Below are 15,917 nucleotides of genomic sequence, written 5' to 3' on the forward strand. Positions count from 1 at the left end.
GAATGTGAAAAATATTGTTTTTTTTCCAAAATTGTTAAAAAAAAAAAAAAATAATCACACAGGTGATCAAATACCACCAAAAGAAAGCTCTATTTGTGGGGGGGGGGGGGAAGGACCTAAATTGTTTTGGTACAGCGTTGCGCGACCGCGCAATTGTCCGTTAAAGTAACGCAGTGCCGAATCGCAAAATAGGGCCTTGACAGAAAGGGGGCAAATCCTTCCAAGGCTAAAGTGGTTAAATAATGAAGGAAAAAAACAAAAAGGTGTAGCCCACACCTGACTGTAAAACAGCTTTTGATTCAATTGTCTAATTACTTTTGTTCCCTTGAAAAAGGGGATGGCTATTCTTAAGAGCTGTAATTCCTAAATCCTTCCTCAGGTTTGGATGTACATACTTTCAAATTAAACCTGAGTGTGCGCAATTTCAGTCCATATCCATTATATAACTATAGCTTGAATATGTTTTTGTAAATACCTGAAAAAAAAAAAAAAACTAAAATTGCGCCTGTGTCCAAGTATATATGGACCCAACTGTAGTTGAAGGTAAATCTAAAAAGGAAATCCTAAATCGCAAAAGTTGTATATTGTGTATCCAGCTGGCTTAAGAGCTTCCCATGTTATTTGCCGCTTCCTTGAGGTTGCTTAAGCCTGTAAGGATCAGAGTCCCTGTAGTAAGGAATGGAGGTTCTTTTCCCACCTAAATTTCACTCTAAACCTCCAAAATTCCAGGTCCCAAATACATCTCTACTAATACTGAGAAGACTGTGAGTAATGCCCCATACACACGTGCAGATTATCTGCAGACTTACCAAAACCATATAATATGAGGTCAAACTTAAACACTTTCAATTTGTATGCAATCCGGCAGGCCCTTGCACTACATAGAAAAGGTAAGTCTGCAGACAAAAGTCTGCAGATAATCTGCACGTGTGTATGGGGCATAAGTCCCCTCCTTTACATGTCTACCCCTGAATTTCTAACCCATCACAGGTGAGACCCCTGAGTACAAACACATTTCCCTTAAGGGGACCATAACCCAAATATTAGTGCCACATAGCACCCATTCAGGACCCATCCATGGCATTCTGTACACAGGGTAAAACCAGCTCCCGTCTCTACCTCTTACATTGTGACCTAACCAAACTGTTTACACTGTCCAGCCACTATAAAATATTTGCAATAATACACTGTCTATTTCAAGATAAAAACTGCCTTGTATCCCCCCCTCTTGCATTACAACCCTACCAAGCAGTTTATATACTGTCCAGCCACTGTAAAATATTTGTGGCTATTGTCTCTGAAATAATGTTTGATTCAACATAAAGCCTGCCATGTCTCCATTTGCTGCCTATTCAAATGCTCATGTTCTCTCGACAGTGTATATTTTGAAAATTTCTGAAAAACTGCCATGGGCGTCTGGGAATGTGGAGTAATGTAATTTGAATGTGTTTTAGAGCACTCTGTTCTGACATTTTATTAAACGGTTAAAACTCTTGTTTTAACCCTGTAAATGACACCACAACATGCATTATATGTGTTTGAGATGCATCCCTCCCTATTCACTTGAACAGGTCACATTCTGAATGAAATATAAACATGAAAAGAGGATTTGAAAGTTGCTGGGATGTGTACACCCTCATCCGGCTCTCTTTTCTTAAAGGTGACAGTAAAAACACAGCTTAACCACCTCTTTTTACTGGCCCCCCCAACTGTAAAGTGTAGAAAAGCCCATAATGCTGAGAAGATGAAATAGGGGTGCGTGTGCAATAGCACAGACCTAACAAAATAGTATTGTATATAAAGACTTCTCTAAAATCAAAAGAAATAAGCTGTAGCGGTACTAAGGATCGTGCATTTGGGTGTGAACGTCTGCTTTACGGTCACTAGGAGTCATTCTGTTTGTGTCCAGGTTTAGCATTGGGTTATTATGGCAGACAGGGTAACTTAGACATAAGAAAAAAAAAACATAATGGAGCAACTCTGACCTGCCCATGTTTTACATAAGCGCATAAAAGGTGGTTTGATAGACAGATGCTATAGATTCTGATAGGACTTTGATGGTGATATTTTTCAGTGCAGTAAGGTCTTCGGTGAACAAGCTTAACATAAGAAAGGTCAGTAGCAATCAGGGTGTTTACTTTACGTAAGGGGAAGTTAATGTTAAGGTTATAGCAATATTAAAACTGTTTGTTATTAAAAAAAAAAAAAAAAAAAAAAAAAAAAAAAATGTTATACTTCCTTGCCCTGTGTAATGGTTTTGCACAGAGCAGCCCTATTCCTCCTGTCAGGGGTCCCCCGCTGGCACTTCTGTCCCCTTCCCCCCGCCAAGTGCCCCCTTAGCAAGCAGCTTGCTACAGGGGCTCCTGCATGGCTCGGCCCCGCCCTCTCCTTATTGGCTCACTGGCTGTCAGGGAGAGACCCAGGAGAACCAAGGCTCCTGTGCACAGCATTGGAGGAAGATTGGGTGCAGGCAAGTGTTGGGGGGCTGTTGCACACAGGTTTTTTTTACCTTCATGGATAGAATGCATTAAGGTAAAAAAATCTTCAGCCTTTACAACCACTTTAACAGTAGAAGGGCCTGGGGGGTAGGGCATCTTTTTCTGCGTCATAAGTATAGTTTTTAAATACCAACACTGATCTGGTGCTGAAAGTAAGGCTAATACATTATAGGAACATATAGGGCAGATTTTGTATCTCGATGCAAAGATCAGATTTTCACGTTTGCATGCAACATCATCCGTTCACACGTCAGCTGCATATAACTCAACATATAAGAAGACAAACTGCATAAAAACACACCCACTAAAATGTAACTTTATTAAGCATAAAATTTCCATTTGTTCTTATATTACGGGTTTAGATATTCAACCTGCCAAGACAAAGGTAGATTTATAACGTGTTTTTGTTAAATATTAGGAGTAGCAAGCAGACTTTCTTTTGGCACAGTATTATAAAAACACAGGAAAGAAGGGAAATTTTTTTAACATATTCCTCATTTTAGCCCTCGTTCACACCGATGCAATTTGTCAGTTCCAAATCGCAGGACAAGTCGCATTGCACCCCCATTGCCGGCAATGGAACAGTTCAAATTGCCACGCCTCATGTTGCAGCGACTTTAAAAAAAGGTTCCTGCACTACTTTTTTTCCCCCCCGATTTCCTTGTGACTTGCACACGTGTTAAATAAAAAAAAAAAAAAAAAAAAAAAAAAAAAAAAAAAAAAATCGCAAGTGCTAAAATAGCGAGGATTTCAAAACCGCACTGGTGTGAACAAGGGCTTAAGAAAGCTGGAGAGAAATGCAAAAAAATAGAACTACCAAAATCATTTAAATAAATAACAAAACTGGGCTCTGAATGGTTTTGAGAATGCTTCATATTAGATGTGCCAACCACCTGAATAAAGTAAATGGCCAAGCCTGAAGAGGAAGTATGTGTATTAATTGGTACTAGATGGAAATGCCAATGGAAGCGGTCCAGTCAGCTAATGAATATTCGTATAGATTCTATTTTTAATGAAGACCAAGCTTGGGAGATTCTGCCGAACACCAGGGTAGTGCTGGATATGACTAAACCAACGAGATACATTAATGCAAGTTTCCTTTTCTTGAACCGAAAGGTCAGCCTAGGAAGCAAACAAATAAAAAGTTAAATCATATTTATACACAAGGGAAACATTTTTATATTTCCATATTACAGGTCCTTAGGTGGGTACTGTATTTTTCTTTTAGGCTCATTTCCCCTCCCTTTTATAGCTGGTGATCCTGACAGTAGCACTATAGCTGTCCTAGGGGGACCGAAGGAGAGGAAACCCTGGACAACAATTTTCAAAAGTCTTGCTTCCTGAGACCTGCAAATCATTGCATTCTGTTTTTATTTCATTTTACACAGCGTCCCCAACTTCTTTGCAATTAGGGTTGTAAAATCTTTGTTGTCCACAAACCTGCAACCATTAAGGTTACATTTTCTTCTACAGTGAGCTACTATGGAGTGACCTGTAGAAGCTCGCTCCTGATCTTAACAGCTGGCAGTTCCAGTGCTACAAATCGCCTGGACCTGAGAACCGCTGAGTCTGGGTGCCATTTTAAAAACAACACTGGGACAAACAGCTGCTGTTCCTGCGCAGTTTTAAAAACGGTCACAAGACCATTTATTTTTATAAATTTTCCACAAAGAATATATGATCATTTAACGCTTGATATTTATTTGTTAAAGGGTAACTCCACTTTTGTGGGGAGAAAAAAAAATAGCAAAGAAATACAATATAGCGTATACAATTGCAACACAAATTATATTGAATGTTCAATCTGCAGCTGTTGTATTTTCTGAAATTGCATGCAATATGGCTACCTGGAGCTGTTCTGTAAAAAGAATGTGTACTGACCACACCCCAGAAATATTTTCTGCTTGTGCGATTGGCTCACCAATATTCCCAGAAGTCTGCTCAAGATACAAGTCAGATTTCTGGCATTTCCTGCAACAAAAATGTCATTTTTGGTGAGATACTCCCAATAGGAGCACGTCTAAAGGGATGCAGGCCCAGCAGCTTTCCTCATTAGAGCCCTGCAGCTGCCAGAGCTGATAGATAATTATAAAACCACTCCCATTAGACCCACTCAGCACAGAGGAACAAACAATGATTTCTTCAGAATAACAAAAAGGTAGGAATCTGCAACAAAGGCTGTTATAATCCTTGCAATGTAGAGATAACCCAGCAGGACATTTTTTTTCCCCCTCAACAAAAGTAGAGTTATGCTTTAAGTCCATTTTAGATCTTTATATACTTACTATATATGGATGAAGCCCATAATAAATTAAAATATCTGCCAATGTTATTTTATTTCCAGCCATGTAAACTTTGTCCTCCAGATACAGGTTAAGGTCCTAAAAAAAAAAAAAAAAAAAAAAAAAAAAAAAATAGATGAAGCATTAATCTTGGTTCACAGAAAACGTTAACAGTAAGCAATACAATTTGACTAGTGTTCAGCTCCGGTATAACTTGTAGAGTTTTAGTTTTTTTATGCTTGCTGCATTTTGTTGCAATGTTTTACTGCTTTGCTGGATTTGTAGGGTGGTTCCACCAAGTGAATATTCCAAAGAGACAAAATGGCCTCACATGTAAAATGAGCCACAAGAAATGAAGAATGTGCAGGTAAAAAGGGCTCAAAAAGTGTCTAAGCCAGACAGTGGCCTCTACTGAAAATCTTTTCTGAACTATTCCCCTTGAGTGAATAGAGACAGGAACACTGGAGTATTAAAAATGCACAGTGTAGTGTATTGTGAATGAACACTCAAGCAATATTGTGGGCGGGGTTTACTGCACCCAAAGATTGGGTGTGGGGGACCCAAAGATTGAATTTCTTTAAGAGGTAAACCTACCCTTTACGCTAACCCACTGTCTTCAATACTTTTTAAGGCAGTGAACCAAACAAGTACACAGAACAAGGTCAGACCATCTGCATGAATGTTCGGGTCAATGGTTCCAAGTATTGACTCAACTGAGTCAGCATGATTTTAAAAAGGGAATCTGTAGGCCCTTGAGCATGGTCAAGTGACATTTGGGACTCTTGTAGAGTGCTCACAGACCCCACAAGACAATCTAAAGCGCACACATGCTGCAGTCTAATTATAAAGTCTCTATTAGATGAACAATCCCCTTAGATCTTTTAACAAGCATTTAGTGCAAGGGCCTGACCAATTGTATATAGTTTTATTGGTCATATTAGGTAGGTTCTCATATTACTTCATTTTGGTAGTGCATTGTACAGATACTGTATGGTTAGATTGTAACGTGTGTAGTGAGTCTCAAGCTCACTATACAGTTTACAGCTTGGCTGTACAATCTCCATATGATTTACCAAAACTTCTTATGGGGACCTACCTAAACTTTCCAATCAGACCAGAGCTTACATTACATAGTTGTTGGTAAAGGATATTGTACAGTCAGGCTGTAACGTAAAGTGAGCTTTATGTAAATGTAAAGGGTTAGTCAATCCCGTTTTAAGAACAAGCATTACTGTAGTATAAATACATTGGACACACTGCTCCGTGATTGAGCTACATTTATTTTACCACACACAATAATAGGACTCCGTAACCATTTAAGTTGTCTATTTAAAAAATACACAAGAGGTGACATTTGCTTCTTTTGTTTACATTTTAAAATGTACAATTTGCCCAATAGCCTAACAGCTTTGCATTTTTTCTCTCTTATTTAACCATAGGAAGATGTGGCCAAGAGCATTTACTAAAATGCATTCAAATTAGTACCAGTTAAAAGTGATCTGACATATGTGAATACCCTTCAGCCTATTACTAGAATAACCAAATGTTCTGTCTTGCATAGCTCTCCCAGTCACGTCACAGCTACAGGATTTGTTTAGTTTTATTAGGCAAGGAATTACATAAACTGACCAACTTGGAAAGTAATACAATTCACTGGTAGCAATAAGCATCTCTATTAACAAATGCTGTATGCTGACAAAATGACAGAGGAGCAAAATATAATACATAGTTATAATCATATAGGGTGGTTTAGGAGTGTGCTGAATCACCAGATCTGCTTAGAATCAATCACTGATATTTAACCAATTCTTGACCCGCTCACAGTAAATATACTGCCCCCCATCCCCTGGGGTGTGACTGATCACACTGATTGGTACCCGGCCGCTGTATCATGTGATCACTATGATTGGTCATAATAAAACACAATTTGCTTAGTCACTGTTTTGCTTAGTATTGTGATGCTGTGATTGGTCCACAGCTATCGCACATTTGTGGCCAGTCAATGCACCATATACCATGTGATTAGCTGTAGCCAATCACAGATCACAATAGTAATCAAGCTGTCATGAATAAAAGCCATTCCTGACAGCTAAGCCTCCGTTCACATTAGGTCGCTCAGACTTAGGGGGCGACCTGTGAAGTCGCGCGCACCGCGACTTCGGCATGACTTGCACGGACTTCACATAATGGAAGCCAATGCAAGTCACCTTCAGGTCGCCCCGAAGTAGTACAGGACCCTTTTTCTAAGTCAGAGCGACTTGTGTCGCTCCTATTAGAACCGGTCCTGTACTACTCAATGACCGCGATGGTGCACGACTTGCCAGGCTGACCAAGTCGCCTGACAAGTCATATTAGTGTGAACCGGCACTAAAACTATAGCTTATTAAAAAAAAAAAATCCCTGATAAGGGTAGAACTAGCTAGTACAGTTTTCACCATAGAACTACTCGGGTGACAGGGTTAAAACATTAAAAAAGGTCAGTATCCCAGATCACCACCACCACAGTCATATGATGAAGCTGTACTGCACTGGTGACATAAAATTAAATTTTATTTAACTTGTTTGTTACCCCAGCATTTCATATTCCCGTTATATGCCTGCTGTACCATGTGCTTGTATGGAAAAGTACCCTGTTCTACACTGCTCAAAAAAATTAAAGCAACACTTTGAAAACACATCTGATCTCTATGGGAAAAAATCCTGCTGTACATCTATACTGATATGGACTGGGTAATGTGTTGTGAACAAAGAATGCAAAATCATTTGTTGGAAGAAAAAAAAAAAGGGGGAGGGGGGGGGGGGGGAATCAACCTACAGAAGGCTGCATTCAAAGTGAAAAAATTATGCAGCAGGCTAGTCAATTTTTCTTAAATTTCATTGCAGTAACTCAAAACGGTACTCCGTAGTTTGTATTGCCCCCACGTGCTTGTATGCATGACTGAAAGTTGGGGCATGTGCCAAATGAGACGATGGATGGTGTCCTGGGGTATTTCCTCCCAAAACTGGACCAGGGCATCACTGAGCTTCTGAACATACTAAGAAGCAACCTGGCAGCATCAGACAGACTGAAATAATGTCCCAGAGGTGTTCTATTGGATTTAGGTCAGGCGAACGTAGGGGGGGGTCATTCAATGGTATCAATTCCTTCATCCTCCAGGAAATGGCTGTATACTTTTGCCACACGAGGCCAGGCATTGACATACATCAGTCAGGAGGGACCCAAGACCCACTGCAACAGTGTAGGGTCTGACAATGGTTCCAAGGATTTCAACCTGATAACCAATGGCCGCCAGGGTGCCATTGTCTAGCTTGCAGGAGGTCTTTGCTTTCCTCCATGGATATGTCTCCCCAGACCATCTCTCACCCACCATCAAACTGGTCATGCTGACCAATGTTACATGCAGCATAATGTTCTTCACAGCTTCTCTAGACCCTTTTACGCCTGTCACATGTGCTCAGGGTCAACCTTCTTTAATCAGTGAAAAGCACAGAGCACCAGTGGTGGACCTGCCAATTCTGATGTTTGATGACAAATACCAATCAAGCTCCACGGTTCCAGACAGCAAGCACAGGGCCCACTAGAGGACATCAGGCCTTCAGCCCACACTCATGAATTCTGTTTCTGATTGTTTGGTCAGAGACATTCACACCAGTGGACTGCCTGGAGGTAATTTTGTAGGGCTCTGGCAGTGCTCATCCTGTTCCTCCTGGAACAAAGGAGCAGATACCGGTCCTGCTGATGGGTTAAGGACCTTCTGCGGCCCTGTCCAGCTCTCCTGTAATCTCATCCATGCTCTTGAGACTGTGCTGGGAGACACTTCAAACCTTCTGGCAATGGTATGTATTGATGTGCCACCCTGGAGCAGTTGGACTGTCTGGGCAACCTCTTTAGGATCAAGGTATCGCCCCATGCTACCATTAGTGACACTGACCCTAGCCAAATGCAAAACTAGTGAAAAACAGATGACAAAAAGAAGGGGAAAAAATGTTAGTGACCTACTTCTGTAAAACCATTCCCGTTTTGGAAGTTGTCTCATTGTTGCCCATCTAGTGCACCAATTTCATTAACAAGCAGCTGAAACTGATTAACAACCCCCTATGCTACTTAACCACTTGCCGTCTGCTCACATTGCTGCTACTAGTACTACGTCGATGGACTCCTCCCCTTCTGGGCAAGGCTCGCTCCCGCTGTTTTCAGTCATAGCGGGAGTCGGGCCAGGGGAGGAGCAGCGGCTCTTCCCCAAACGTCGGGGAATCTAGTTTGGAGATCCGCCCGCTTGCGTAAACAGAGCGGGCGGATCTCCTAAGTGACAAGGAGTGACAGATTGCAGTGTTCAGCATAGCTGAACATGCGATCTGTCCTTGTGTCACTCAGTCACCTCCCCCCCCCCACATGTTAGTAAGCACTAGGCATACATTAACCCCTCCTCCTCCAATCAAATTAACCCCTTCCCTGCCAGTGTCATTTTTACAGTAACAGTGCATATATATATATATATATATATATATATATATATATATATATATATATATAGATAGCACTGATTACTGTAGTAATGTCACTGGTACCCCCAAAAGTGTCGTAGGTCTACGTCGTCAGACGATAACGAGCCACTTTGCCGCAGTAGTACTACGGTACTCAGTGGCAAAGTGGTTAAAGAGGTAGTAGTAGTTTATTTTCAGGGTTACATACAACTCAAATTGGCTACATGACACGTGTTTTTTGCGTTCACATACTACTGTGGTGTCAATGCAGCCTTGCACTTGAACGGGCCGTCATGAGTTACCAAATATCAGCATTTGATTTTGATTGTCTAAACCAGGGGTCTTCAAACTATGGCCCTCCAGTTCTTCAGGAACTACAATTCCCAGTCTACAATTGCCTAGTCATGTCTGTGAATGTCGGAGTTTACAATGCCTCATGGGATGTGTAGTGCCGCAACAGCTGGAGGGCTGTAGTTCGAGGATCCCTGCGTCTAAACCAGGGGTGGGGAACCTTTTTTTTTGGATTTTTGTAACATCATTCGGGGGCCGTACAAAATGTATGCATAAATGTAATAGGCATTGCTTTGCGGCAAAAAACGCTGTAAAAAATTGCGTGACTGAGGTCACAAAAGTGTGAAAAGGGGCCTTCAGTAATCAAGGTATAGCGTGCCCCCTTTCAATGCAGAGTGACCACAGCGTGCCCCCTTTCCAATGCGGAGGGACCACAGCGTGCCCCCTTTCCAATGCCGAGTGACCACAGCGTGCCCCTTTTCAATGCCGAGTGACCACAGCGTGCCCCCTTTTCAATGCCGAGTGACCACAGCGTGCCCCCTTTTCAATGCCGAGTGACCACAGCGTGCCCCCTTTTCAATGCCGAGTGACCACAGCGTGCCCCCTTTTCAATGCCGAGTGACCACAGCGTGCCCCCTTTTCAATGCCGAGTGACCACAGCGTGCCCCCTTTTCAATGCCGAGTGACCACAGCGTGCCCCTTTTCAATGCCGAGTGACCACAGCGTGCCCCTTTTCAATGCCGAGTAACCACAGCGTGCCCCTTTTCAATGCCGAGTAACCACAGCGTGCCCCTTTTCAATGCCGAGTAACCACAGCGTGCCCCTTTTTCAATGCCGAGTGACCACAGCGTGCCCCCTTTTCAATGCCGAGTGACCACAGCGTGCCCCCTTTTCATTGCCGAGTGACCACAGCGTGCCCCTTTTTCAATGCCGAGTGACCACAGCGTGCCCCTTTTTCAATGCCGAGTGACCACAGCGTGCCCCTTTTTCAATGCCGAGTGACCACAGCGTGCCCAATTTCAATGCGGAGTGACCACAGCGTGCCCCCTTTTCAATGCGGAGTGACCACAGCGTGCCCAATTTCAATGCGGAGTGACCACAGCGTGCCCAATTTCAATGTGGAGTGACCACAGCGTGCCCAATTTCAATGCGGAGTGACCACAGCGGGCCCAATTTCAATGCGGAGTGACCACAGCGTGCCCAATTTCAATGCAGACTGATTAACCACAATGCAGAGTGAACAGTGTGCCAAGCCCCAGTTCCCCTTACTTACCTGTTGTAGCGGCGGCTTCCTCTCTTCAGTCCCAGCGTCTCTTCGAGTCCTCCCGCGTCCCGCCTCCTAGGCCAATGGCATTGGCGAAGGAGGAGGAGGATCCGTGAGACAGTAGCGAATTTTCATTCGCTATTGTCACACAAATGGGCGGGCTCGAGGCGCACTGCTCTGCACCTCGGGTCCACCCTTTCCGGAGATTCATAGTGTCAGAACGGAGCCATCGGCTCCTTCTGACACAGCAGCACGGGGGGTGGGGCAGACAGCACGATCGTGCAGGCTGCAGGTTCCCCACCCCTGGTCTAAACCAATAATAAAATTAAGGCAAGGTAAGCTGTTGTTGAATAGGGCTGTCTGTCTTTATTGTCTCTCTGTCTTTATAGTTTCTCTTTTAGGAGCCAATCACTTGGTAATTTTGATTCTTACAAAAAAAAAAAGGTTTACAAGCTTTGTCAAACTGATAGCTCATGCATTCTTAACCCCAAAGTAAGTTACACTCATCTTTTATGGGAATATTATACAAAAAGGACAAATATGCCTACATGTGCAACATAAGCATATCTTTTCAACTGATACAAACATAGTAATAAACTGGCCTATGTATATCCAGATTGGAAATAATTTAAAAATATTATGTGTATTGCAGGTCCACTTGAAACAGGACTTCCAAAAAGTATGGCCTCACCATATCTGCACTGCACAAAAGTCAGCACACTAACCTTTAGAATGGATCGAACATCTTCTTTGGAAGATAATCTGTCAATACGAGTAATTCTATATTCCAGCCACTGTTGTACAATTGCCTTCTCTTCTATTGAAACACCAAGGAGTTCCTCTTTTTTGGCCTCTGCAACTAAATGAGAAGCGATAGTGGCAAGTCCCAGCAAGCTAGGGCCTTTATTGGTTTGAAGCACAGGAATCTGTTTGGGAAAAAAAAAAAGGAAAGAATAAAGAAATGCTTTTATTTATTCATATACAATTAGGTTTTCTTGGTCTTTTTTTACATCAGGTGGTCACCTGCAGGTCAAATGCATAGGTCAATGAATTCTGAATGATCTCACAAAGGTCTCAAACTGCTACCACCAACACAAGCCCAAACCTCATCAACATAGGCCCCAATTTAAATCGGTGGTCTTTTTTAGCTGCAGATTCTACAGATGTCCACGTTGCTATCTGAATGACATGGAATCTGCCTCCCTCCTCTCCCCTGCACCTGGAGTTCATTAACATAGGGGAGACAGCGCTGCAGAATTACATCACCATATTAAAAATACGCAGGCATACACTTTTTTATATATATATATATATATATATATATATATATATATATATATATATATATATATATATATGACCGTCAGTAGCTCTCTGCACATGGAGCTGTGGGAACCGAGCGATGGGCGGTGTTCGATCGCTCGGTTCTCAGTGTAGAGGCGCGGGGGGACCAATGCTGCATCCACCTAGGAAAGTATGAATTAAAAAAAAATATATATTATATATATATATATATATATATATATATATATATATATATATATATATATATATATATATATATATACACACACATATACACACACACACTTTTTTTTTTTTTAAATCAGAGAGAAGAGAAAAATGGCGGTACAGTAGTTGCAATATTCTTTCACACTGTATTTGCGCAGCCATCTTTCAAACGCAATTTTTGGGAAAAAAATACACTTCCATGAATTAAAAAACTAAACAGTAAAGTTAGCCCAATTTTGTACAAGGTAAAAGATGATGCTACGCCTAGAATGGTGATTTTTATTCTAAGTAAAAAAAATCGTGAGTTTTGTTTTATCCAGAATTGCGCAGGTCTATCCTGAGCCTTGCAAATTCGCATCAGAAGCACATCAAAAACGCACCTGAACCGCTGAAAAAAAATGCTTTTTTTTTTATTCACAGTGAACATGGACATACAGTACGCACTAGACCTAATGATCCGACGTTAGTACAGCAATATCCCCAACTAAGCTATTGTGTTTCGACATGGGATGGCCCACCCCGCCAGAGCACTCCGGTCAGTGCTCTTACCCATTGGCTGAATAGGAGTCGGTCGGCTACTGGTTTTCCAGCATCCTCGTCTAACAGAACCTGGCCAAACGGCCTGCTTCTCTCGGACCAGCTGCCATTCACATGGGCCAAATGTCGGCTGGTTTTTATTGAATCTTCCAACATTTGGCCTGTGTGTACTAGGCTTTAACGTGGCCACAGATTGATTGAAATTTAGCCAGTTAAGTAGAAACTGGCCTAATTTTGATCCATGTGTGGCCACTGCAATTGAACAGTAGCCGCTCGATCAGCACTGCAGCTCTGTATTGTGTATTCTGACAGCGTGGTGGTGGTTTTCCTGCTGTCATAATACGATAACACAGTAGAGAGAATTCCCCCCATCCTCCGATGTGTACATTTGTTTTCATTTAGCCTGCTTGGTGATAAAAAATAAATAAAAATTAAAAGCTAAAGCGGAGTTCAGGCCACAAAATCGACATAATTGATTTTGGGCCACCCGCTTGCTTTTTGTCACCTGAAAAAGAAATGGATGGTTACGATTTTTTTTGTTTACTTACCTTGTTATTGAAGAAAATATACTCACCTTCCTTCCACTTCCTCCCTCTGCACCATCACTTCCTCTTTGCATTGATTCCTGGGAGCTGAAGGTCATCGCTCCCAGGAATCAATGCGCCGGCCCTGCTCGTCACTTCCGGTGCGGCACCTCAATCCCTGATAAACAGCTTCTGGGCATGCCCAGAAGCTGTGGAGGGATGACGTGCCCGCACCGGAAGTGATGAGCGGGGCCAGTGCATTCTGGGGGAAGAGGACACCGAAGAGGACGCCCTGGCTTCAGCTGCCCACACCTGAGATGGCAGCGCTGGAGAAGAAATTTTCAAGGTAAGTATTTCTTCTAAAAAGGCAAGTGCGACCCGGGACAGTACAGAGGCTATCCATTGTGGAATGTACTAGCCCTGACTGTCCCGGGGGTATTTTTATTGAAAAAAAAAAAAAAATGTTGTGGCCGGAACTCCGCTTACGTTCTGCCTTCGCCTCCAAAACTTAAAAGTCAGCAGCTGCACATACTGTAGCTGCTGACTTTAAATATTAGGACACTTACCTGTCCTGGAGTCCAGCAATTTCGGCACTGCAGCCAATGTTTTCATCTGCTGTTGGGTGCTGCGGCCGCCCTTGCCGGTAAGGTAACCCGGGAGTGAAGCCTTGTGGCTTCACGGGCGTGTCCCTACTGCGCATGCGCGAAGCATGCTGCACATTCCTATTGGCTCAGCGGCAGGGGAAGGAGGAGGGGGGGCAAACTTCCAAAGGGCGGCGCTGTATCCCGGAAGTGGGAAAGGGTACCTGTCAAAAACAGGTACCCGTTCCCCCTGAAAGGTGCCAATTGTGTCACCGGAGGGGGGGTGGGGGGAAGCAAAAGAGCAAACGTTCCACTTTTGGGTGGAACTCTGCTTTAACATGTATGGCCAGGTTGCAATTCCCCTTTAAATCAATAGGTTTTGGTTAGCAATTGTAAATGCAGAGAAGCCCAGAGATGAGCTCTGAGGCACCCATAGGATATTCTGATTTATATGTGACAGAATTGAGCTGGTGATGACATTGCATATGAATGATAAGCCCATCCAGTCCAGAGCTCTCCTCCCACCATTGCATCAGCAGCACACCACACCGGTACTATTCATAGTGCAGCAGCTGTCCTATACAAAGACTATAGCCATAGTAAGACACTTATTAGGACTCATCTACATACATAGAACCTCTCTGCAATACACAGCCCACACTTATCCATTTAAAGGGAGCCTGTTAGTGGGCACTGTAACCAAACAGAGCACTCAGCACACCGACCAACGTTCTATAGAGCTTAGAAATGGTGACACTGTCTGCCCAGACACACACCTCACCCTCACATTACCTGCCTGTCCCCCTGAGCGCGGCTGCTGTACTTTCCTGCCTTTAATCCCAGGCATTTCTCCAGCGCACACAGCTCCTCCACCGCCATCTTGGTTGGCAAATCACAGAGAGCGCACGTTGCCAACCACACAGCACAAGACTGCCCCTCCCCTTCTAAATGAGAAACCACCCGATTGGCCCAAAAATGGGAAGCGGCCTTAGAGCCCAATCCTGAGCGCAAGATGGGATTGGTAGGAGTAGGTAGGGGCGGGGCGCATGTAACTGAAAGCAAATGAATGGACATGCGTGATGTAGGCGATTGTGCCTCAGTCAGTGAGTGAGAGCGCATCTTGTTGTGTATAAGGCTGGGTACAGCTTTGCGGAATGGAGGTGATTTATGCACATTGGAGCTAGATGCTATGTAGAATAGTTTTAGGTGAACATGTAACAAAATGGGGTTCAGGTGTTTTGCATTCTGTTCAGCTCAGCATGCCACTTTATCAGCCTGAGGGGTGCTGTGTAGAAGCCTTACTTCCTCATACCTCCCAACGTTTTGAGATGGGAACAAGGGTGTTCTGCCAAAAACTCCAACTTGCCAACAGCTCCAACGATGTTACTTGCAGTGAGTGTACACCACGAATAATTGGAGATTTTGTTCCCTTGGTGTTTTCACACGACACCGGCATTTTGGTAGCAGACCTGCAAAAACTAATTTCAGGGAGGTGGCCCCCCCCTCCCCCACCAATTTAACAAAACTAGAGGATGATCAAATGAAATGGAATCAGTATACAGAGGTTTACTTCTAAGAGATATGAAAGGAACACTCTAACCACTTCAGTGATTTGAAGTGGTCATCATGGTAGGAGTCAGAAACACTGCACATGCTGGGGGGATTTACAATATGCTGGGGGCTTGTTGCACCTCTAGCACATGTGACTTACTGCTGGAGGGTACTGCTGGCGGGTACTGCTGGCGGGTACTGCTGGCGGGTACTGCTGGTGGTTACTGCTGGAGGGTACTGCTGGCGGGTACTGCTGGTGGTTACTGCTGGCGGGTACTGCTGGTGGTTACTGCTGGCTCCTCTGAGACACATGATCAACAGAGTGTGAGGAGCGGCGCTTGAGGAAGCATGCAGAGCCGATGCTTCCTCTATCTCTCCTCTCACAGGTGTAG

General features: G+C 43.4%; 1 protein-coding gene across 1 annotated transcript; it reads right to left on the reverse strand.

The window, feature by feature from the left end:
* Positions 1-3,328: 3,328 nt before the first annotated feature.
* EEF1E1 (eukaryotic translation elongation factor 1 epsilon 1) lies at positions 3,329-14,921 on the reverse strand. The gene is made up of 4 exons (XM_082259126.1): positions 14,767-14,921; positions 11,546-11,746; positions 4,784-4,879; positions 3,329-3,620 (listed from the first exon to the last, which is right to left on the reverse strand). The coding sequence occupies exons 1-4, from the start codon at positions 14,851-14,853 to the stop codon at positions 3,480-3,482; spliced, it is 525 nt and encodes a 174-aa protein (XP_082115252.1). The 5' UTR covers positions 14,854-14,921; the 3' UTR covers positions 3,329-3,479.
* Between the last annotated feature and the right edge of the window lie 996 nt (positions 14,922-15,917).

The sequence above is a fragment of the Pelophylax lessonae genome (assembly GCF_965119305.1).
Source record: "Pelophylax lessonae genome assembly, chromosome: 5".
Classification (NCBI taxonomy): domain Eukaryota; kingdom Metazoa; phylum Chordata; class Amphibia; order Anura; family Ranidae; genus Pelophylax; species Pelophylax lessonae.